Genomic DNA, 24,111 nt, shown 5'->3' with positions numbered 1-24,111 from the left:
ACCACGCGCCCACCCGAGGACCCCGCCCCACCAGGCCGCCAGCACAGGACCCAAGCTGGGGATCAAGCCCAGGTGGGCTGCCCTCCTCACCCACCTGCGCCCCCCGCCCGGATCTGCCCGGATCCTGGACCTTGTCCGGGCGCTGCAGGCTAGGCCCACCCACCTCATCTAGAGGCTGGGGGCGGGGCTTCTCACGCCCCGCCCCGCCCGCAAGCCCCCGTTATCACCCAGGCACAGGTGTGCCCCGGGTTAGGTGGGTACTTGGGGGGAGCAGGGGGCTGCACGACTGGCTCAGCATGTTTCCTGATTTGGATCTAACTTCAACGTCTCTGCCTCTCATCCCTCCAGGCGACACCGGAAGTACAGCTGAGAAACATGGTCTTCGAGCATCAGCAGGTCTTTTTGAGTCTAGAAGCCACACTCCAGCTGCAGACAAGTTCCTTTCAGAGCTCTTCCCCGTTGGAGCCGCGACGCGAAAGCACTGCGCTCACCTAGAGAACTCGACGACCTGCTTTTCCCTTCAGACTCGACTATAAATAATTCCCCGGAAAATGAGAGACGCTTTTGAAGCGCCTGTCAGGCGAGAACTGCACCAGAACAGCCTTCCCACAGGCGTAAAGGACGCACGCGCACTAGGCACCTCGGGTGCGCGAGGAGGCCCCGCACCCGGGACGCGCACACTCCCTCCTGCAGCCCTGTCCAGGCCCCCGGGCGCAGGGACAAAACGGTGCAGAGGCTCCGCTCATAAGGAATTCCCCCAAGCAGAGAAACCCACTTTCCACCTTACATCTCCACGTGTTTTTGGTCCATCTTCTTGAGATTCCCATCACTCCAAGCAAAGGCGGGGTTGTAGAAAAACAATGACTTATCCCTGGAATATGGATTAAAATAGAAGATGGTCTTGACTTGAATCACTAGGAACTTTCAGATTCTGACCGAGGCTTAAAAACTCCATTAAATCAGATGAACCGACCTCTGTGAGATACCCCTTTTCTCTGTGTTCCCCCAAACCAGCCTCTTTTCTGACCTTTCTTCCTTACGTGAAACCTGGGATCCTTCTCCTCATCCGCACCTTGGGGAGAACGGCGCCAAGATACAGGCTACCTTTAGGGACAGGTCTCCCTTCTGTCCTTGGTGAGGCAGGTGCGTGTGGATGCAGCCCAGGGTCCCAGCCTGCACAGCGCAGGGGGAGTGGCGGGGGGGAACCTCTGGGTTCTTTCCTCAAGCTTTTCCTTTAACAATGTTTTTTTGGGGGTCGCTTTATTTTTAAAGTATTTTCAAGAAAGACCATGAATTATGAGCAGTGTGCAGCAACTCGGGAAGGGCCAAGGGCGCCTGAACGGGAAGCCGGGCCCGCAGCGCGCGTACATGTGTGCGTGCGGCTTCTCACACAGGCCGCACGCCCGTGACAGACAGGAAGTCACCGGGCGACAGCAACTGACCTCTCCCCTTTCAGTGTCACAATCATCAATTTCCTCTGAAAAACTGCTAGCGATTAGTTCTGATGCTTCAAAAAACTTAAAAAGAGAATGTAAGTCTCCCACTTCCAACTAACAAAATACAGTGAGCCTGCCTGCCTGGCCAGTGTAGACGCATGAGACCTGTACTGTGAGCAAGTCGGTCACCCTGACCTTCCATTAACTGGACACCTGTTCAAGGCAAGAGCCGGCCAGACGGGGTGGGCCTGGGGGGCCTGAGGACAACCCCTCTCCTCTGAGGGATGGCCCCTGTGCTCTCTGCCCGTGTGGGGAAGACGTGGAACGGACTGAACCCGAGTGGGAGAGGGAATAAAAGCTACCGACAAAAGCGGAAAGTGCAAGGTATTTATTAACACATCTTTCAAATTACAATACAGTCCAAAACACATTTCTTGGCATGGAATCACAAAGATGATACACACAGATACATTTTTTCCAACTATGTCACAACTGTTCTTCACACATATTCCTGATAAAGCTGTCACAGTGATTAGCACAAAGTGGAAAACGGGATAAAACAAGGCAACATCCCTGCCCGCAAACGTGAGTGGTGCGCTGGGTGGAGACACGGAGCAGATCACCCAGAAGAAAGCCACTCGCTCAGCTCTTGATCTCTCAATCCCAGTGTGCGCCCCACAAACACAGCTGCAGACGCCGCGCAGAGCCGGCCCAGGCTAGCTCGCGGCACTTAGCAATACGCTTAGGAAGGATCACAGCCAGCCAGAGCGGCGACAGAGCCCAACGGGCCGTCGCCTCCCAGCGGAAGAAGAGGCGCGCTACCACTAACACTGACGCATGCAAGAGAGGTCCTGCAAAAGGAGAGGGGAAGGAACAGAGGGCTGGTTAGTGCGCCGGGCAAGGCCCGGCCTCCACGGGGCACCGCCCCCAGGGGAAACTGCAAACAACAGAACCCAGACGTTACTCTCGCCAGCCGGAGACCTGGGGGAACAAACCGAGAGTCAGACCTGTCAAAGCAAAGGTTGAGACGACGCAGCAAAGGCACCTCGCGACAGCAGAGTGGAACTCTGAACGCCAACACGGGGCAGCATGGCCAAGACGGAGTCACCAGCAGCGGCGGGAGGAGAGAACGGTCAGTCGGCAATGCAAGTAAGAGAAGGGCATGCTTCTGAGGACGGTGGGGGTGGGCGTGGCAGGGAGCCCCGAGGGAAGGAAGGGGTGCGCAGGAGGCTTGGCTGACGGGGCCCAGACACTCAGCAGCAGGAGCGAGGCCAGACTGGGAGCCCAGCAAAGAGAACCAGCTCAGAAATGAAAAGGAAAAAAAAAATCAGATTTCAGGCTGTGTTGCTGGTGAACCTGAAAATTAAACAGCAGAATTAAAGCCTTAGAATTAAAATCCTCACAGAGGAAAAAACAATTCTGGATCCCACGCCTGTGAAAAGCAAAGCTGAGTTATCAAAACAAGCAGTTATTTGCTCTTCGGTCAATAGTTATAAATGTGTGTCGTATACATGTTGCTTTAAAAACATAAATTATATACCCTGAGACAATACTGCAGAGAGCAGAGAACTTAAGACAGTCCTTCAAAAATCAGGTTCCACTACGTGCCCTTAAAATGAAAAATAGTTTAAAAGAAAATCAGGCTAGAAGAATGTCAAGAGGTCTCCTTTCTAGAGTATATTAAACTACTAAATACAGAATATATTAAAACAGTACATCTGTTTGTCTACTCTGTGGAAAGTTATTAAAATTCAAAGACTACAATCATATTTCTTTTTAAAGGCCTGTATTTTTCTACATACCTTTCAAAATTAGTAAGATAAAGCACCAACATGAAGGCCTTTTTACATTTTAGTTGGTTAAAAGTGAAAGCAAGAAGCAACTTCTCACTAAAAATACCTGTTCTGCCTGCTCATCTTAATGAAAAGACTTCCTAACAAAAATACAGCACAGAAAAGAGAGCTAAGATTTTTTTGCACATTTTCTAAAAAGAGCAGGTTTTTACACGTGTAAAACCAAAGACCCTTCCCCACCAAACACTACCAGCAGGTATACCCGGGATCCAATATGAATCACTGAGTTGCTTGGTTCCAGGACAAAGAACCATGGGCCCTTTAAATGACTAAAATTAAACAGGTTGCAAAAAAACCTTACACAAAATCCTTAGGATTTAATAGTAAGTCAAGGCTCACTGCCTTTGCAGAGTTCATATTTACCGATATCCAAAACAACACATCATTCACATGATTTAGAAAGAAGTGAAAAGGCTAATTTAAATGCTCATTAAGTACAGCTGAATATCTACGTTCTCCCTGTAGCGGATGTAATTCCTACGGCTCCCTCCACGGGGAGAGGGGCGCCTCCTGGTCCCATTCTGTATCATCCACCCCTTCCACTAGTTAATCCCCTTTCAGAATACTGTCACGTAGAAAAACCTGTAAAAAAATCAACCATGCCTTTCAAGCACCCCACCCCCTCCCAACCAACGTAGACAAAGGAGCTGGGGAGGGGTGGGGGCCGGGACAGCACGCAGGCGGGGGCGTGGTCTGTCTGACCCCGCGGGTAGAAGTAGGGCTCCCGGTGGGGTGCAGCCGGGGGCACGCTGCCACTCCAGGGTCTGGGGGCCGGAAGCCAGGGGGCTCGGGGGCTCCACACCTCACGCGTGGCTCTAGGCGCTCTGCACAGACCTCGACCAAAACCTGACTGTCCTCATCAGGGTCCCTGGCAGCCAATGGTCCATAAGCACACTGAGCTTACCTTCAATTAAACAACAGAGAAATTAAAAAACAAACAACAACAAAAACTACAAAAGATTAAAAAAACGGAAGGAAGTGACAGGTTCTCAGAACAACTTGGCCCTAAGTCTCCTCTCCCCTCCAGACCAGTCAGCCAGGCCTCCCCTCGCCCACCAGCTCTGCGGTCCACTGCGTGCAAGGTGCGGCCCTGGCGTGGCGGTCGCTGTGACCACTGCCCGCCCGCCCACGGGTGCCCGCCCGCCCCAGCTGACTCCTCCTCAGCGCCGGGCGTCAGGACCAGGCTCCTGGCCGACCCTGCCTGCTCTAGCTCCCTTCACTCCATCCTGTCCTTCTTCACCCTGGTCACCTCTTCCAGCCTCCCTCCAGCGACAAAGTCCACTTGCATCATTTAGCAAAATGCCCTTAAAAAAAAAAAAAGAGACCCCTGAATGCAGAATCTACAGCTCTGCCACAATTCAGAAACGCTACAGAACTAAGCACACACAATTGTTCATTCAGGACCTTTTACAAATCATGAGGAGACCCCACTCAGAAACAGTTTCGATGAAGCCGCCCCCCCCCCCCCCCCCCCCCACTGCGGACCAGGCACAGGCCCTACTGAGGGTGCTGCCCGGCCAGAAAGGGCGGAACCCTCAACAACGCTTTCGGAAAAAAAGAGCTGGTATTTCTCCTTTAGAAGGATATCAAGTAAGACTTAACAGATGTGGCCAGACCAACGGAAATGCAAGGTTATGCTAAGTAGCTAAGTGAACTTATATTACAGCATTAAAATCAAAACAAGATAATGCGAAAAGAAAGGGTACCTGAGCTCCACATAATCGCTACTGTCTTTACCTTATGAGATATAATGATATTTACTGGCTTCTTGAATTTGTGAACAAATAATACACAGATCAGGATAAATGTATTGACTTACTACCATCTTTATAAAAATCGAATATACACACAAACACATCAACATTATGGAACTGTATCCATTAAACTTTGATAAGACAACACAAAAGAACTAACAAATAGCTACGATGTTGCTGAATTGAAAGCACTTCCAATAACATTTTAATTTTAAAAGGTCCATATTTACATAGTGTGTTAACTGCTTCTGCATCTCACTTTAAATGCATGATAAATAAAGAACAAAGATAATGGTTGCAACAGATCTTCCCAGAGGGTTCGGCGTGCGGTGGTCTGACGGCACTGCACTGCACGAGGTGGGAACAGCGCTCCCTTCCAATTCTGCTTCCTTCCTTTCCCAGTTTCCTCAAAGAAACTGAGGCTGCGTCCCCAGGCCTGCCTGGCTCTGACAGCCCATGCCCACGGGCTGTGCGTGTCAGGAGGCGACCATGGGGAGTCTCTCTAACCAGGCCTTGACGGAAGGCCTGGCCAGCTTGGTCAATGGCCATTCAAGAACACTCTATCCAGAGAAAGCATGTTCCGGGTGTGTGCAGACAGTTACAGAGGCACACGTGTCCCAGGGCACCATGTCGGGCTCAGACAACACAGAGGCAGACCTTAGAGTAGCTATGAGGTCCGCCGTGAACAAAGGTGCACAAACAGGACTCGTTTGTTATCACTAACTAGAAAAAAGTATGCCTAGCTACATTATGGAGACAACGAGCTGATTTTTAGCTTCCAAGTCACAGCACGCTCAGACTGTTTCCAACGGTGGTATAGTCGGTAGGCTCACTGCGTCATCAAGCCCTCAGCAAGCCCCTTAACTGTCAGCCTCCTGCCGCCCAGGGAGGGGAGATGGCCTGGACCCCCCTGCCTGGCACCTGCAGTACCCCACTTGCAGCTTCAACCCAGCTCTCCGTGGACTGAGTCACACGAGCCATGCCCGTGTGAACACACCTGCATCTACTTGTAAAGACGGGCAGGGGGGCGGGCGCGCCAGTAGCCAGACGCTCCACTGGAGCACCTGGGGCCAGGCAGGTACAACCACCAGCCCCCACGGGTGAGGCGGGGCTTTCTGGAGCGCGGGTGGCCAGGCGCCCGCAGCGAGAGGTAATCTACAAGTGCCTACAGCATCCTGTAACTGCAGCCTCTGAGCAGCGGCCATCCGCACCCACCTTCACGTTGCAGGCTCCCTCCTAGCACGTGGCGCACTGTGGAGTCAGCGCTACAGAGGCTCGCGGGTCTCAACACTCCCCTCCAGTTCTGGTGACTTAATTTGAAAAACATAAAATTTCAACTGTGAAAACAAGAAGATACAAAATTACATGACCTGTGTCTCAGCTCCCCACGAGAAGGCTGAGAAAGTGGTGCCCCGCTGAGGGGTCTCGCTGTGCTGACTAGGGGCGCTAACCAGCAACAGGCATGTTTCCCTTAATTCTACTAATAAATGTGACAGGAAATCTTAGGTATAAAATTCAGCTAAAAAGTCTGAGTATGCCCCAGTTACCATTTGCTCCAACAGTTCAGGCCATGTTAGAATAAACCCAAACAGTGAGACTCCTTCATGAGCACAAATACATTAAGGCACTTTTGTCATCGTTTGCCCAGAACGGATTTTACTGAAGATGACTTTACGGGGAGCGAGCATCTCACCTGAATGAAGCTAACCCGCACCCCAGAGCCGCCCGCCCACACGCCCGTGCAAACAGCCCCCTGCTCTGGGGTCCACTGAAGGACAACGCAGCCCTGCTCGAAAGGCCTTCAAAGAAGAAAACGCTCGTCACGGCAGCGATAACCAGGCTTCTCAACAGAGTCACGTGTGCATCACAGAGCCAGTGACGTGACTATGCCTCTTGGGGCTGTGTTTAAAAAGGGGGAAAAACCAAACAGGCCCTTTCAAGCTTCCGGCCGGCCTACCCTCACCCAGTGGGGCTCCTAACCTGCGCTCAGCCCAGGCGGGCTCACACCGGTACCCGCCAGCATCTCCATGCTCTCTGGGCAGCGTGGAGAGAGGGGCGCTCCCTCTGGAACTGGACATATTCAGCTGACGCTCTGGGAATATTTAGAAGAAGCAGAATCTGCCGCACCCCTGACACCACTCCCAACCACCCGCATACCCTGCTTCCCAGGATATCACCACCCGAATTTGCCTCTGCGTGTTCACAAGAGCCCTGGAGGGCCTTCTGAGAAAGGAGCGTGCGTGGAGCCAGGTGAGGAGACTCTCGTCTAGCCTGCACTGAAGATAAGTGCAACCATTATCAGATGTTCTTTGCTGTGAAAAATGCTGAGAACCTGTGACGGTGATGGTCTCTCCTGACTCTACGTCACTGGGATCGATCAGACAGTAAGATCACAAAGAACAACGTCTACATGCATCGTAAGCACTTGGAAAACAAAAGAAAATGGAACTGTAGTTCTTTGTGGTGCCAACAGAACGTGAACGCTCTAACAGCGACTCGAGTCTGCAACGTCCCGCAAGTCCAGCTCTTCTGGAATCGGTGCTGAGCCGTCGGGCGCCTTGGACAACGGCCTGGCAGGGCTGTGGACGGAGAGACGGCTCGTGGGGCCTCTGCGCGCAGCTCCGAAGGAGTTCCACAGTGTGTGTGCGGCGTCCCGGTCAGCCCGTCCGCAGTGGTCACTCGACAATCAGGGCCACGTTTATGTGGGACAGGTCTATCATGTGCCTGCGGGAGGTGGCACAGGCGCGCACATGAAGCCCCCCCGCCCCCCGCGGACCTGGGGGACTGCCCACGGCACACTCCGCAAATCATCCTGCAGCCGGCCCGCCCCCCTCTGGCCCCAGGGACTCCACGCTACCTGTGGAACTTCTGCTGGAACGCCAACGCGTGTGCTGGCTCCTTGAACTTCGCTATGGCTTTCCGCTGCTGGGGGAGCATCTGCAAGCTCTGAAGGAAGAGGACAGAAGCGCGTCAGAGCCAAGCTGTGCACCAACGTACATGCTGGTCCGCTGGGATTAACACGAGGTTCCAGTCCAGGCAGACCGCAGGTCCCTGAAACAAACTAGCTAATCCGAGCTCCCTGTCCAGATGGCCCCATGCCTGCCCTAAGCAGTACTCAGCACCCTCCAGGCCTGGTGTGAAGACCCTCCTTCGTTCGCCCGTCAGCTGCCCCCGCTTCCCTCCACCTGCTCACGCAGACCTGGGCAGTCCTTGGAGACACCCTTCCCATCAGGCGATGTTCCCCGGGCCCCGCTCACACAGGAGACGCAGCGAGCCAGGGGCCCGGGGCGGCGCTCCCCTGAGGACCACTGCGGCAGACACAGGTCCTCGCACAGAGCAGGACTGCCAGCCGGGGGGCTGGGACCGGGGCAGCCCTCGGCCCCGTCTGCTCACTCTGCACTTTACAATGTCGGGGGGCACGAAGTGGCACCTTAAACTGAATCCTAGGATGTGAAACACCATTTCCGAGGCTACTCTCCAGAGTGAAGACCAGAGGCATGTGTGGAGCGGACGGATCTGTCTAGTGAGGAGACGAGTGCCAGGACCGTGAATGGACAGTTGGTCCTCACGCCTGCCCCAAGGATGAGGGCAGCTCTGTGCTCCCCTGGGGCCTGCGGACAGAGCACTCTAGAATTTGGGAGGGATGTGCCGAAGGAGGACTCGGATTTCTCAGCCAGCCCACTCTCCGGAGTCTGATCCTTCTCAAGCATTTTGGTGACTTGCCACGTGTATCTGGGGCAGTGAGCAAAGTGTCCGGTGAGCAGGGGGCGGCGGAGATCGTGCTCCCTGGAGGACCCGACCCGAGGAAGCTGCAGAGGACTCGGGGGCTGAGAACAGTCTGCCGTGTCTGGGCCACTGTCCAGTGAAGCACAGCAGCCAGAGACAACCAACAGTAACACACCACCCTTTACAAGGGTTTACACATGTGGTGGTTTCATTTTAAAGCATTTGTTCAAAACCTTCCAACAGAAGTACCTAGCCAAAACATCAATTCTCTGAAATACATTCAAAAAGATATGCTGTGGCACTCTCCATTCTCATAAGCACAGAACTCCCACGAGTAGGTATGATGAGGAGAGCACCAAGGAAACACTTTTTCCAAAAAGTTGCTCTTCGGTGCTTACCCAGAAATAAACTCTCCAGTGTGCAGCTGACATGGCACCAAGGTTCACACCAGGCCCGCGGAGGGGCGGTCAGCTCACCCGGCATGCCACCAGGCGACCCTGACCAGCACCAGGACCAGGACCCCGGGAGGCAGGGCGGCCACCAGCAGGCTCGTCTGCCTGGTCTCCTGACGCCAGCTGAGCAAATACAAGATTTACCTCTTCTGTCAGATACAAAACCTAGGGGCAGAAGAATTTTCTTGAAAATTTCACTGATCACTAAGTTCACTGGACAAAGTGAAGTCGCTCAGTCGCGTCCGATCTTCACGACCCTGTGGACTGCAGCCCGCCAGACTCCTCTGTCCATGGGATTCTCCAGGCAAGAATGCTGGAGTGGGTAGCCATTTCCTTCTCCAAGTAAAACTGGACAAGCAAAGCTCAACAGCCTGGTCTTTAACCAGTGCCATCAGCTAACGTCTCTGGGACACACTGGGAGCACACAGCCTCCCCAGCCTCTGAAACCCCACTTGAATTACTCGACAGAGACCTGCCAGCCCAGCTTTCAGCACACACCCACTCTGTCTTCTCCTCCAAGCACCTCCAGCTGCTGACACTCCAGAGCTGCCCCCGAAGAGAAGAGGCAAGAGGAAGCACCGTGCTGCCCCGGGACCCGTGGAGCCCCGAGGGGAGCGTGGCAGCAGCTGTCCTCCAGTCATGAGGACAGCCCCGCATCGCAGCAGACGCCCCGCCAGGCCCGCCTCCTGACTCACGCCACGCGGCTGCAGTGCTCAAGGGCACCGGGCACAGCCTCGTGCCAACTGCTGCCAGCGCCACGGCAGTCCTCAGCACAAGCACCACAGCTCACCTAGACTTATTCTGTCGAAAACTACAAAAATCACTCAATTTGCAACAGACAAGGAAAACTAATTTGTTATGATGGCACAAATAATTATCCACATTCTCCGATTCAGAGACGGAATCTGGATTTTGAAAACACCATGCTCCTCTCCTGAGAAAAAGCATGTTGAGACTGTATTTCCTCTGGGTGACTTCACAATGTGGAATGAAGTATGATGCTTCCTGTTTATCACTTATCATATAAAATGGTATCTGAGCTAAGAAGATGTTTCTCTGTATCTACCTGGTTTAAAGCTCAATTTGACTGAGAAAATATCAATCAAAAGAGCTAAACTTTCAATGAAATTCTTAAATCACAGGAGTGAGCTGCTTCTCAACACTCAACACAAGCAGTAAGAACACCATCTTAAAATCTGTTTTCTGTTCCCCTTATTGACATTTCTGCACTCTTCCCCCAAAATACAGAGGCTATTTTCAGATAAAAGATTAATAAACTGCCAAAACTGTCAATATTTAACCATTTCTGACCTACCAAAATGACAAATATTAGTGATCACTCTACTGGGAAGAGAGAAAAAGATACCGTGTACTATAAACTAAAAGGCATGTATTACGACCACCAGCTTGCACTCTGAAAATACGTCCTGCAAATCAGCAGCCCATTTCCAAATAAGTAAGCACTTTAATTCACCCAGAACAAACTGAGAGCTAAAATCTGTCTCCATTTTGTACTCTCTGACCCTACCCAGCTGCCCCACAAATACCTGACTGGCCCATGGAGACAGGCTAACTTGCCCAGCCCACCCAGGTTTACTTTTATTTTACAGAGACATCTGCAGACAAGTCCCGAGAACACCTGTGCTGCTGTAAACAGCGGAACACAAGCCACGATGCCCTTCTCGTGGCGGCTTCCTGCGTGTACATTCAGTGGCCCCCGGACTGAACTGCCGCAAGCACTGCAGGGGCAGCAGAGAGTTTAAGGCCAGAAAATTGTCCATGCTGTTCTGGGCCTCTTTTCCCTGTTTAGGGAAAGTCCCTCCTCTTTCTAGGAAGAGCCTGAGTTCGTGTCTGTGCGTATGAATAAATGAGTGTTGGGGGGACTCTGAGGTGAACCTGCCATCCTGAAAGTCACTTAAACTACTCTCCCTACTCTGGCCAACAGCTCCCAGCACCTTCAGGAACTGACCTGAAACCAAAGCTGATGCAGACACTTGGTGTTTTAGACACACACGAAACTGCTCAAACAGAGCCCCAGGTATAAATCACCAGATTTATACTGACAATGGTCCCTGGGCAGGCCGGGCCTCATGGGCAGCTGTGGGCCCCCCGGAACGTGCCGGGGCAGCGGGCCTGCCCCCATTCCAGCTCTCCTCCCTGGGCCCACAGCTGGGCTGGAGTACAGGAACACCGTCCCCTTCATTCTGCATGGGTCGCCTGGCCCTCTCGCTGGCGATGGGCGTTTGGAACAGCGACTCTAGTCTCACACAGCTCGGCCACATGCTGCTTCCTCTTCACATTCACACGAGATGTGGTCTCGATGCCGAGTCTGTGTCTTTTCCTCAATTCCAATGTCTAGGCTTCCTCTCACCCAAAGCATAAGCGCTGTTCCTTCTGCTCTGACACAGTTGCGAGACACTGAGGCTCCCCTTCTGCTCTCATCTCCATCTTGTACAAACTTACCCTACAGATCACAGCCGTCAGGTTACCACGCGCTCTGCCTGGAATCCTCTTTTTTGGGAGAATTATTCACAATAGTGTTTTCAGAACTGTGTGTAGGAGCCTCCGGTTAACAATTTTCCCATCAAAGTTTCAGATCATGTGGCCACACGGGTTTTCTTTAAAGCTCAAAACATCAGTGTGGGGAACGTCTACACTTCTCCTGAATAGTCACTGGAAGGAGTGATGCTGAGGCTGAAGCTCCAACACTCTGGCCACCTCATATGAAGAGCTGACTCACTAGAAAAGACCCTGATGCTAGGAAAGATGAAGGCAGGAAGAGAAGGGTACGACAGAGGATGACATGGTTGGATGGCATCACTGACTCAATGGACATGAGTCTGAGCAAGCTCCGGGAGTGGGTGATGGACAGGGAGGCCTGACGTGCTGCAGTCCATGGGGCCGCAAAGAGCTAGACCACGACTGAGTGAGTGAACAGCAACATTTAACTATGCCTAGTGTTTTCTTCCCCAAACGTCCTCAACTTCAGAATGACTGAACTGCTTCCACTGAAATCCTGACTTCCTCCAGGTCACCCCAGACACTCCTGGTCCGTCAAAACCAGACAAGGCAGGCAGGAGGGCTCCTCACAAGAGCTGAGACGCTCCAACACAATCCCACCTCACACAATGGCTCTAAGGGGCTCCTCCTCACCGGGGAACCCAAGATAGCCCCAAAACAAGGACTTCCCCAGTACCTGCACCCGGAACAGCAGCGCTGACAGCCTGAAGCGACCCCAGTCCCTCACGCTGGGACGACAGGCCCCTTCCGAGAGCACTCGCTGGCCCTCTGCGGCGCCTGGAGGCCCCGTGTTTCTTTCCCCCACCTCCACGGTAACTCCAGGGGCGGAGGCAGGGGCAGAGACGATACATGCATTACTGTGCGGGTCCTGGGGGAAGTCCTCGGCTGGGAAGCCACACCCCAAGAAATGGCAAACTTAGGACCGAGATGGAATCCTTCTCAAAGCCCGACGCCCACTGCCCCGCTGCGTCCTGGAGGGCCCGGCAGCTGACGAGGCTCACCTGCCCACAGAGCCCCCAACCACCGCACCCCCCGCCCCACATTCAGCCAGCCGCCCCGGTCTGCCCGTCCCTTCCCTAAGAGCAGGAGCCCTGGTGTGGTGGAGGGGCAGACAGGCTCTTCTCTCTGGTTCTTCCCACACCACTGCTAGCAGGCACCGGGCAGGGCCTTCTGGGTGCAGGCACCACCGCTTGCTCTCAGGGCACGCCGGTGCCAGGCGGCGCCACAGCCCAACCCACCAGAGGCTTGACGTCTGCCTCTCCCGCAGCCAGGAGGCCTGGATCTCCTCACCACCCCCTTGAAGTGTATTTACAGTTAAACCACATCCGAGTCCTGTTATAAGCATCTTCTCACAATTTAAACGCACCAATATCAGTCTTCAGCTATCTAATGCTGGCAAAACGTCACATTAGCACTCTGTGAACACAGTGCTTACAGACCTGTGAACGCCCCTCAACACCATCCCTTGGGACTAAGACTGGCAAGAAGAGAGGGGTGCTGGCTCCTTGGGACGGCCCACAGGCCCACAGCCACCCTCAGGGGCTCCTTCCGGTGGCATTCTAAGGGTACCTGATGTAACCATTCTTACCTTCCTGCCTTCTTCTCTAATAAAAAGAAGCTCCACTTTAATAAAGTGCCCTCCATTAAACTTTAACACAATGACTCGCTAATCATCCTTTCCAGAACAGGAGAAGGGAGAAAAAATAAATAAATAAATAAAAGGCAAATGGAAAGATGGCCCCCAAAATGCAGTACTCAAAATTCAACTTGAGATGGATGGAACCAAGGGGAAGTGCTTCGGCAACGTGGCCAAGCTAACTTCTGCAGGTGCGTCGCGCAGTGCTGTGAGCAGCAACGGCTCTGCCATCACGCCCTGATCCTGAGCACAGACTCGCACTCAAGGACGCACAGGAGAACCATCACGACCATGGGGCAGGAGCGCAGCCCAGACGGCCAGGTCACACGTGGAGAGCAACAGCGCCACCAACTCCCGCCCCGACACGGGCCGGGAGCCAGCCAGGAGCAGCGGCCCAGGGCACAGCCTGGACTCGCCCCCCACCCCATACCACCCCGGAGTCCCAGGCTCACTACTGAACTGTGATCTGATCCCCGGTTTTCAACTACCATTCATGTTGGAGAATCTCCACTCAGGAGACCTGTATTTTTAAAAGCATCGTAAGCTCTCTGATGCCAGCTATGTTCCTGCGGATTAACCCATTCTATGATGGACTATGCAACAACAGCTCTCCGTGGACACAAGTTTATCGTGTCTGATGACCAAGAAGCCGCTCCTCAAGAACTCAAGGATAATCTGAGGATTTCAAAGGATAATTTGTTCAGCTGAAATAAATAGTTCATGAAGTTTCTGAGCACCTGAAAAACTCCAAACACTCCAACGCTCAGGGAAAAAGTTCTGGTACCAACTGTGCACATGAGAAAACATTCGGCTTCCTTCTCAGGGATTTTAAAGAACCACCGAGTCTTGGGAGCGAAAGATGGAGGGCGCAGACCAAAGGCACAGGGGGGCGCACCTGGATGGGCCCCACCGAGGTCAGCAGGCTCTTGAGCTGGGCGTCAGTGGTGGACGAGGAGAGCCCCTCCACAGACACGACGCAGGGCTGAGGCTTGCACTCCACCACCCGCAGGTTCTGCTTGTTCGGCATCAGGCGGCCCCGGCCCATCGCGCCCGCCAGGCCCCGGCCTCTCCCGTGCATGAGGACCTGCCAACGACAGAAGGCACGTTCACGCGTTACACTCTGGTCTTCTCACAGCTGCAAGAACAGAGTGAGCGGGTCAGTCAGAGTCCACTAAAATACACCACGAGCTACAGGGCTCTCTGTAGCTTTTATCCACTGTCAGAAAAGGCTTGAATGTCCAGACAGGACCGTAGCGCCCAGCATGCTCGCGTGGAGAGGGGGAGAGGGAGCGGGGCAGTCCCGGTCAGCCTGGGCATCAAGCACGGGGCCAGCTGGGCACCGTGTGCGCCACCGCCGACCTGCTCACACGGGCCTGGACACAAAGCAGCAGCGTCACAGGCTCCAGAAACGCGCTCGCTGACACAAAGGCTGGCGGTGCTCCCGGCCGGCGGGGGGGTGTGCAGTGTCAGTGAACTTGTGTGGCACCGCCCCCAGCCAGCTCCCCATCACTGCCGGCCACGGCAGTATCCGTCCTGAAAGGCAGATTCTGCAGCAAGGGTCCCCACCCGCCCACCCCACACAACACTCCTTGGCAGGGCTTTCAAAGCAAAACCAAAACCCCAACTACAGTGACTGAAGACCCTCAAGTGCACGATCTGTGCGTACAGCTACAGTGGGGGGGCCTTTCCTCAGGTCTTTCTCATCATGTATCCAGGGATAACACCCGACTTACGGAAACTCAGACTGAAACATTCTTTTTTTTTTTTGAACATTCTTTAAAGCTTTGCCCCAAAGGTATGATGAGTATGACCGTGTGGGTGCCTCTTGCAGCACAGACGGACAGTTCCGCTTGCTCCTGCACCATACGGTATATATGAGATAATACACACAAATACACCTTTCAAAGACCTAGGCTGGTCTTCACACTAACATTACTCCTTAGTGTCAGCAGCAAGAGGCAGAGGAGGGACTGGCAGGGTCAAGCGCTTCGAGGAGAACTCAGAGCAGGCGTCTGACCTCCTCTGCTCACGTGTGCGGCTGTCGGGCAGGGGCCTGGGGAGGACTATGAAGACGCTCCTCACTAGAAGTTGCAGGGAGGGGTGCCACCACGGGACATGACGGGGCGTGGCGCACGCTCCTCTCCTGGAAAGGTGGCCACGGCTCTCATCTCACGGAGTTCGAACAAGGCATGCCTCGGTGCAGAGAGAACCGCGGCCAGAGGCACTTTCTCGGGCAGGGAACTTCACCGCGAAGGCTTCCCATCTGTGAACGAGGCGCTGAGGAGGAAACACCGGAGGAGCCCCTGGCGGAGCAGCTGGGAGGGCAGACGGCCATGCAGAGCCGCACCCAGAGTGCGCTCCGAGCTGCAGAGACAACCACACTCTGGGCTCCTGGTGAGCTCCCTGAATCGCACCGTGAAGTCAAGGGAGGGAAGCTTTCAAACCCAGGGACGGGGGCAGCCCTGCTCCTTGACCCAGCCTCGTCAGGCACCCCCCCCAGAGCGCTCCCAGGGACAGGGCTGGGCCGCACCTTCTTGGCCGGGTGGATCCCCTGGATGCTCTTGATGCCTGGCGGGCCAGCTGCGTGCATGTGGGCGCCGACCGCAGGGTGCTGGGGCTGCTGGAGGGCCCCCTTGCTCAGCGTCACCTTGCGGGTGGGCTGCTGCCTCACTTCTGGGGCCTGAGGGAGCCGCTGAGGCTGGCCCTCCGGGTGAAAAAAGCCGTCGCTCTCTCCTCCCTGGTGAAACAGACAAGGCAGCATGCGGGTCAGTGTCTGCACACGCAAGCCTCCCTCCCCAGCATCGGGGTCCACCTCGATTAGTGCTCAACCAAGGGGCGAGACCACCCACCAGCCATCTCATGAGGGCCTAAGGAAAGGACATTCTCACCTGGCAGGTGTTAGGGTTAAAGAGTCTTTATCAAATTTAAATCTAAGATCTTTAATTACTGGATCCACTCAAGAGGTCTGTAATTATTAAAGTAGGTCCTCTTTAGTTGAATGAAATACTGCTTAACTTTAAAAATAGTTCATACTTGACATGCCTTTTCCATTGTCAGGAGCATCCTTATGAAAATCTGACAGTAAACATCAGCAGTTGCTTTAAACTTCTAACTCCCCTTCAAACCTCATGCAAGTGGATCACCCTCCTGACCGCCCCTGGGCGCACCCCAGCCCGTCCCCCCTGCAGAGACAACCCTCAACCGTGGGGCTCCCCGCAGCACCCACAGGCTGACAGCACCCAGTCATCCCTCCCGTCTGAGTCACAAGTCCCCACATGCGTGCTGGCCTCCGGCTCAGTCCTGTTCGGGACAAAAAAGAGACCAGCTAGGAATCCACAAAACAGTGTGAGGAAATTCTAGAAATCAGAGTCACTGGAGGCCTACACAAGCCCCCCGCAGTAGACAGGGAACCTCGGGGGAAGCAAGGAGAAGAGCTGAGCGCCGCGGAGCTGGGACCGCAGGGCCGAGGTCGGCCACGGAGCTGGGGGTGCCACGGCCGCCGGTCCGGAAACCGGGCTCGGAGATGGAAAGGAGAAGACCCTGAACAGAAGGCATTCCAAATGAAAGCAGAAATACAGCACGTCAGAATCAAGCGGCTGCAACTGAAGCAGTGACATCAGGAAGGAAAAGAGATCTGAAGTCAGTAAGTTGACCTGCTACCACAAGAAACTAGGAAACCAATCCCAAAACTGAACAGAAGGAAATAACATCAGAGAGAAAAACAAGGACATAGTAAACAGAGAAATAACCAGGAAAAGTCAATCACTTCAAAAGTTGGATTCCTGAGACCAACAAAACTGATAATCCTCTAACTAAGGAAAAGAGAAGAAAGACACAAATTGCCAAAATCAGGAATAAAAGAGGGGTTATCACAAGCGGCACTTCAAAACGTAAAAGAATATTTTGAAAAACTTTATATCAACAAAATCAGGGAACTTAGATGAAATGGACAAATTCCATAAAAGATGTGCTGTATGCTAAGTCACGTCCACCTCTTTGAGACCCCATGAACTGCAGTCTGCCAGGCTCCTCTGTCCATGGGATTTTCCAGGCAAGACGCAAGATACCAAAATTGATTCAAGAAGAAAGAGACAATCTGAAAATCTAAGAAGACACTGAATCAGTCATTAAAAACCTTCCTCAAAGAAAAACCCGGGCCCGAATTGATTCTCTGGTGAATTCTATCAAATATTTAAGACAGACAGACTACCAATTCTACACAGTCTCGTTCAGAAGGCAGAAGGGGAGGAACAACTTTCCGACTCATTTTTGAAGCCTGTTTTTCTGGGATACAAAAGTCAAAGACAGGAAAGAAACAAAAGCCACAGAAGAATATCCCTCATAAATAAGCAAATAAATATGTATGTATATATATGAAAAAAATCCTCACTAAATTCAGCAAGCTAAATTCAGCAATAGAAAAGGATCATACACCACAGACAAGTAAGATTTATCCCAGGAATGCAGGGTTGGTTTAACACTCAAAAACCAATTTACAGACCACATCAGTGGAGGAAAAGACCGTATGACCATCTGCACTGATACAGAAAAGGCATTCACAATGAAAACTCTCGATGAACTGGGAACAGAAGGGTCTTTTGTCAACCTGAAAAGGACATCTGCCAAAACCGAGAGCTCACACCACCCCTGGCCTGAGACTAGTCAAGGGTCTCGACCTGCACGTCGGTCACCTGGGCAGCTTTCAGATGTTACTGTTCCTGGGCTTTAGCCCAGAGCCACTCAGTCAGACTGTCCTGAGCTGGAGCCCAGACAGGAACATACCTTAAGGCTCCTTCCAGGGACATCCAGCCAGGGCTAAGGACAGCTGAAGGGGAGGATGCCCTTGCATTCTGTCAGCAGGAACTGCCTAAAATGCGATCCTGTGGGGAGTTACTCCAGCCTGATGGAGAAGCACCCCCAAAGGATAAACGGAAGCCCTACGGAAAGGCGGGCCAGGCCTTTCTGTGGGACCACAATCCACGTAAAGTTAATGAGAAGAAGTCTGGAAAAGCTGTGTGAAGTCTCTCCAGTTCTGTATACGCTTGAAATTTTCCTATACTAAAAAGCTGAAAATTTTTAGGATATACACACATATTCCTAATCACTAAGAGCCAGTAATCGATTACTTATTAATTTACCTAAAATCAGATTAAAACTATGTTAGTACACGGTTCATAAATTCACTCTGCAAGGGTTAAGTTTTGCTGTTTTTTAAAACATCTTTTTTTTTTTTTTATAGGGGCGGACACATCACACTAGCCCCCAGGTCCCACCAGAGGCTGTGTCATACACACAGGAGGCACTGGGTCACTAAATTCTCCCCACACCTCAGCTCCCTAACACTCTACTGACTGATTCTCCTCCAACTTCTACCTTTCTCACAAATGTGGATAAATGAACTGGCTGTGAATGGTCACCTCTATGGGAAAGTCCTCCATTTACGGATTCCCTGGAAGCTCAAGAGAGGAGGCTGAAGTCTGTGGACAACTAAAGCATGTGCCATTCTGTGAGCGTCTAGAGAAACCAGTGATTTGCACTTAGCTGAATCTGTTTTTTGTTCACCAAGCCAAAATTTCCGGTGCGTGTAGATGGCACTGAGATGTTTACTGAATAAAAACAATAAACAGCACACCCGGCATCTAAACACGAAGTGGTTCTGAATGTGCTATGAGAAAAGCCTGTACCATCCGGCTACCAGGGCAGAGCCACCCGTCACTTAGTGCAGTGAGGTTGTGTGCACCAGAAAACACTCTGCCATGCTGCAGAAACCGATCATTAGCTAGTATAAGTGGCCTAAAAGGAGTGATGTCCATACATATGATGGACAATGAGGAGTACTGTCATAGAATGTATCTTTAGCAACCCAAAAGTTACTTTTATTTAAAACGAAGAGCTTGTACCAAAAGTAGGGTGTGTGTGTTTTAAGGTATACACTGTATATGTGTTTGGGTGATAAATATACAATATTGTAGTGACCCGATGATTTTTAAACTAGGAATTGAGAACATAAACATTTAGTCAATAAACAATGCAAGTAATAAAAATTCTCTTTACTGCTATTTTGAGTAAGAGACTGATGATAATTCACGCCTGACAATATTAGGTCACATAAAAACCCTGAAAAACCAAGTTCTAAACTTTTATTGTCCTTTCAAGAAAGAGTTTAAAGTAGGCTTGTTTTCCATCTAAAGCTCAGAAACACAGGTAACAAGTATCACAAACGCCTCTCCATTCAGGACTCTCCGAGATCGCCTAAAAGGACACAGGAGCCGAGTCTGAGAGCTGCGCTCCTTCGGGTCTGGGCTGTACCTCGGGTGCTCCTTCCTCCACACGGGCCTCATCGCAGTGCCTGCATCTCGCAGGGCGGTGCCCGCATCTCGCAGGGTGGCGAGCACCCCGACTCCGCCCTCATGGGGAGGGCCTCCAGTCCTAAGGCTGCCCAGGCTATGGAACTGCGCTCCTTTTCTTCAGCGTTAATCGGCACTCACAGTCCTGCAACGCTCTCGAGAAGGCGGAGCCCCACGCGGGCAGCGAAGCCCCACACGGGCACCAGCCACCAAGCAGCCTCAGGATGGAAGAGAGCCTGAAGAGGACCCGCACAGAGCAGGCAGAGGACGAGCACTTCATGAGTCAACGAGGAGCATGATACCGGGCATGATACAGGTGCAGGTAGGGATTATGACAAAAGCCCAACTTTCAGGAAACACTGCTACCATCTGCTCACACAAGACGGGGGAAGGCCCGAGCAGGCTCTAGAGTCACTTAGATTCACAACAGGACAACATTTATACCCCCTATAGCTACAAATGAGGGAACAAACTGCAAAACAGCAATGTCCAAGGCACTCCAGGTTCTTAATCACCAGAGTCTTGGTATCATTCACCTACCCAGGGAGGGTGAGAGAGGTGTTCTGGAATGTCTCCCAGCTGACAAGAAGTACACCGGGTCTGTTTCCCTCGATCTCCCTCAAGGTAAACATCACTGTTCTCACTGGTCACACATGGAGTGCTGCTTCCAGGACTTCCCGTTCCGGGGGGTCTAAAGCACATGTACTTCACATGGCCTCGTAGGCAGGAGCTTACTCTTAACATCCAACCTAACGATTTTTAGCAGGGCTGGAAACTAAGGAACTGACCATCACTCAAGTCACATCATGTTAAGTAAATGAAGAGTTACTGTAATACTCTGCTTTGACTTTTTCCTGAAAATCAGGCTGAGGACTCAAGCCTTAAATAAGTAACAAGGTTTTTTATTTTGTAAGAAAGACAGTGCTGCTTTTCTTCCAATTGCGAGAACAATTATTTTCTTTCAAAACAGCACTAGGAAAAGCTATTCTCGGGGAAATTCTAAATCCCAGAGTCACTCCAGTTAACACTAGGAAACAGTCAACCTACTAATTTCTAGGCTGTGGCCAGAAACATATTTTTACACCTATTCTCACACACAGACACAGAAGAAAAAAGGTGAAAGTTCAGAACCAACTCAAACGGAACCCACCCATTTATTTATAAGTCTTCTACAACTTACACATAATAGTTAACAGCACTGAAAAGACATCCCAAAATTGTTAGTACTCAGTTATGTAAACTTAAAAATACTGTCAATTCAAACAATGACTTTTAGAAACATCCTGTCTTAATGTAAGGAAATCACCAGTCATCTATGGATGGCAGATTCCATCCACTCAAAGAAAGGAAATCCACCTTGCAAACGAATTTCTCTATGGCAGCACGGTTCCCTTTGAAATTCCTTACACAGTAGTGTGTTTAGACATGACCTTAAATTTCTTTTACTTCCTCCAGAACAGATGAGGAGAAAAGAAGTTTGGCCCATCTTAGACCAAACTGGAAATATTTTGTTGGTTTTTCCCCACAAATGATTTATCTTTTAATGAATACTGTAAAAAGTGCCTTTTGAGTAGTTTTTCTTAGACATAAGAGGCACTTCCTGAATTAAGTAAGCTAAAGAAATACTTTTTATCAGCTTCATCATTATCCAAAAATGAGGTCTATAGCCACCAACATTAGCAGGACAAATATACTTATAACAAATGGCTTAAATGTATAGATAAAAATGCCGACTGATACTGTCAGGGTGCCCCGCAGTTTGACAGATCAAATCTTATTTTCATTCTTAAATCCCATGAAGAAGTGATATCACTGACTTGCATTCACTGGTGAGCAAATTGATTAATCCCTCTCTATAGAAATCTCGACTCTTGATTACACCTATCAGACGTTAAGCAGCATTATTCTAGAGTGACAACACTTGACAAATTCCCCAACCATTTTTCTCAGCCTTTGTGGCCCTGCTAGCTTGTATTAACCCTGATGAAAAATTAATTTTCCTTATCTTCTTCTAAACCCCAAAATCCAAATCCGCCATACTGGCAACTCTTTCTGTAAAGGTATTATGAAAACCTCTAAAAGATTAATTGCATGTCTTCAGGTGACATTAAATTAATTTCTGTACTCATGACAGACATGTGATACCCCGCGCTGAGAGGACAGATAACATTGTCGGGACACACGGAAGGACAGTGGTTGGGGTCCCAGGGCAGCCTCTTATGAATTCTCCTGCTGATAAGGCCTACTTCACTGTCACAACGCTGCTGATCTGCAGCCCACAGACCTCACCGAACAGGTTCCTATTAACTGCAACAATACTGGGTCTAGCCTGTGATCTTTAGAAAGCTCACTCAGAATCTGGACAATAAATGATCTGCATGCTACACAAAGTTTCTCAACGCCAATGCATTTAAGGCTCTATTTTGTCTTTGAGACTACTGTTTAAAGGAGAAGAGAATAGAAATAATGTTCTTCTCCAGGCTCCTGGGTCAATCCCCTAATTAAACTGCTGCAGTATGATACAAGGTGAGAACAATTCACATGTGCAGTGTTCACCTAGTCTCTGCAATAAATTATCCTTACATACGGCAAGCATGCAAAACGTGTAAGCAGCAACTTAAACCTAAAACGCTTCCTAATTCCAGTAACAGGTCTACATCGGCTGAACTGAAACAAAACCCGTTAAGATTGAAGGCGCCGCCCAAGGGCTTGGCTTCCTGGAGAAAGGAAAAAGACCCCAGCGGCAGGCACACCGATCTCTCCGCAGGGCGATACCACAGCCCACTGATGCAAGCGCTCTCGCTCTCAACATTCTACCTTTCTGAGACGAGGCAGGTTTGGGGAAACCGCTCAAAGGCAAAATTAACTGGCCTTTGGAGAAACAAGCAAGGTGCTAGGCCGACAAGGCGACTCCAGTTTCCCAGGACGGGCAGCGGAGAAGGACCTCCTTCAGAGAGCGGGGCAGCTTCCCTGTGCAGAGGACCTGGCTCACGGTCTAGCCAGCTGCTCGACGTGAGGACAGGGAAAGTACCCAGGTCACTGGAGGAAGCAGATTCCTTCTCTGCTGGAGAAGGTGGGTGAGCAAATCCTGATTCCTAATTACAGATGAACTATTTCTGATTTAACCACTCATCTCACTCGGAAACACTATATCCATAAAAACACCTATAAATGAATGTGCAGACATTTTGATTCATTAAGACTGATTTCTGTCCTCTAATGAACTGCAGTCCACTTGGCCCAAATGAAGAGGCCACGTGTTTAAGAATGATTAGACAGTCACGTCTCTAGAAGCTATCAGTTCTTCCCACTAAAGTATTTCAAAGTTCTTAAAATTTTACCATACAGTGGCTTCTCCTCCAAGAAAAGTCTAGAATACACATCCTACCAAACAAGTGACTGACTCTTCAAGACACATGACCCATTCTTCCTCGGGCCTATGCTTCTGCCTTCCCACCATCTGTGCTCACCAGTGCCTCTAGCAGGGAAGTGATCAGGAGACACTAGAGCCCACTCTGCCTACTGGAGAGGGACGGACGGCAGGGTGAGGGGGGCCATGGTCCCCAAGCCGGGGGCCAGTCCACTGCCCCCGCCCCGTCTGCCCAGGCAGGGCGTCTCCTGGCTCTCCTCCTCGTGTCAGCATGGTTTCCCAAGCTCGGCCCCGCAGTCACAAGCCCACTGCAGTCCTGTCCTTGACTGCCTCGTTTCTGATGCACTTCCACCAGACCTGCTTTATCCTGGTCCTCTAGAATGTTCTCGGCTCCCGGCTACTGCGTGAAACCATGGCATCAAGTCAGCTTCTGCCAGAAACCAGTGAGCTGCTCAGCAGAGCCCTCCGGCCCTGGTCAGGCAGCTGGTTGCTTGATGGAATGATGCCCGCACCGTCACACTTGCCCTGCCTCGGCCTGGGGCTCCCTGAGAACGAGTCCTCACCACCAACTCACCGAACAGCAGCCCAATGAGATGCGGACACGACCCCGCCTTGTAAACGGAGCAGAGGAAGAGGGTGGGAGCAGACTGTAAACTTCAGCACGGAAGAGCAGCCACAAGAACTAACAAGGATTAACACTACTTTTGGTATTAACTTTGCTTACTAGAGAGGGCTTCCTTGGTGGCTCCACCTGTCAAGCAGACTGCATTTGATCCCTGGGTCAGGAAGATCCCCTGGAGGAGGAAATGGCAACCTACTCCAGCATTCTTGCCTGAGAATCCCATGGGTCACAAAGAGCTGGGATTCGACTGAGCACACACACATAGCGACCTTGTGTTGTCATCAACAGGTGCTTCTTAAGTTACACATTTGAAACTGTCCTAAATTAAATTCCGAGACAAAAAAATCAACCGAGCAGGAAACCCAGCCCCAGCCAGGAGCACTGACGGGGACACG

The 24,111-nt window shown here is 51.4% G+C and overlaps 1 protein-coding gene across 2 annotated transcripts in view; it reads right to left on the bottom strand.

Annotated features, from left to right (window-relative positions):
* Positions 1-1,809: 1,809 nt before the first annotated feature.
* RBM33 (RNA binding motif protein 33) overlaps positions 1,810-24,111 on the bottom strand; it is a 109,390-nt gene continuing 87,088 nt past the window's right edge. For both annotated transcript variants that reach the window (XM_065939565.1, XM_065939566.1), the window contains 4 exons: positions 15,908-16,114; positions 14,273-14,461; positions 7,901-7,989; positions 1,810-7,767 (listed from right to left, as the gene is read on the bottom strand). In XM_065939565.1, the coding sequence (XP_065795637.1) occupies positions 7,719-7,767; positions 7,901-7,989; positions 14,273-14,461; positions 15,908-16,114 (534 nt within the window). In that variant the 3' untranslated portion in view covers positions 1,810-7,718. The remainder of the gene's footprint in view (positions 7,768-7,900; positions 7,990-14,272; positions 14,462-15,907; positions 16,115-24,111) is intronic.

This window comes from Muntiacus reevesi, chromosome 6 (assembly GCF_963930625.1).
Source record: "Muntiacus reevesi chromosome 6, mMunRee1.1, whole genome shotgun sequence".
Classification (NCBI taxonomy): Eukaryota; Metazoa; Chordata; class Mammalia; order Artiodactyla; family Cervidae; genus Muntiacus; species Muntiacus reevesi.
This window is presented reverse-complemented; position numbering and strand designations above follow the sequence as displayed.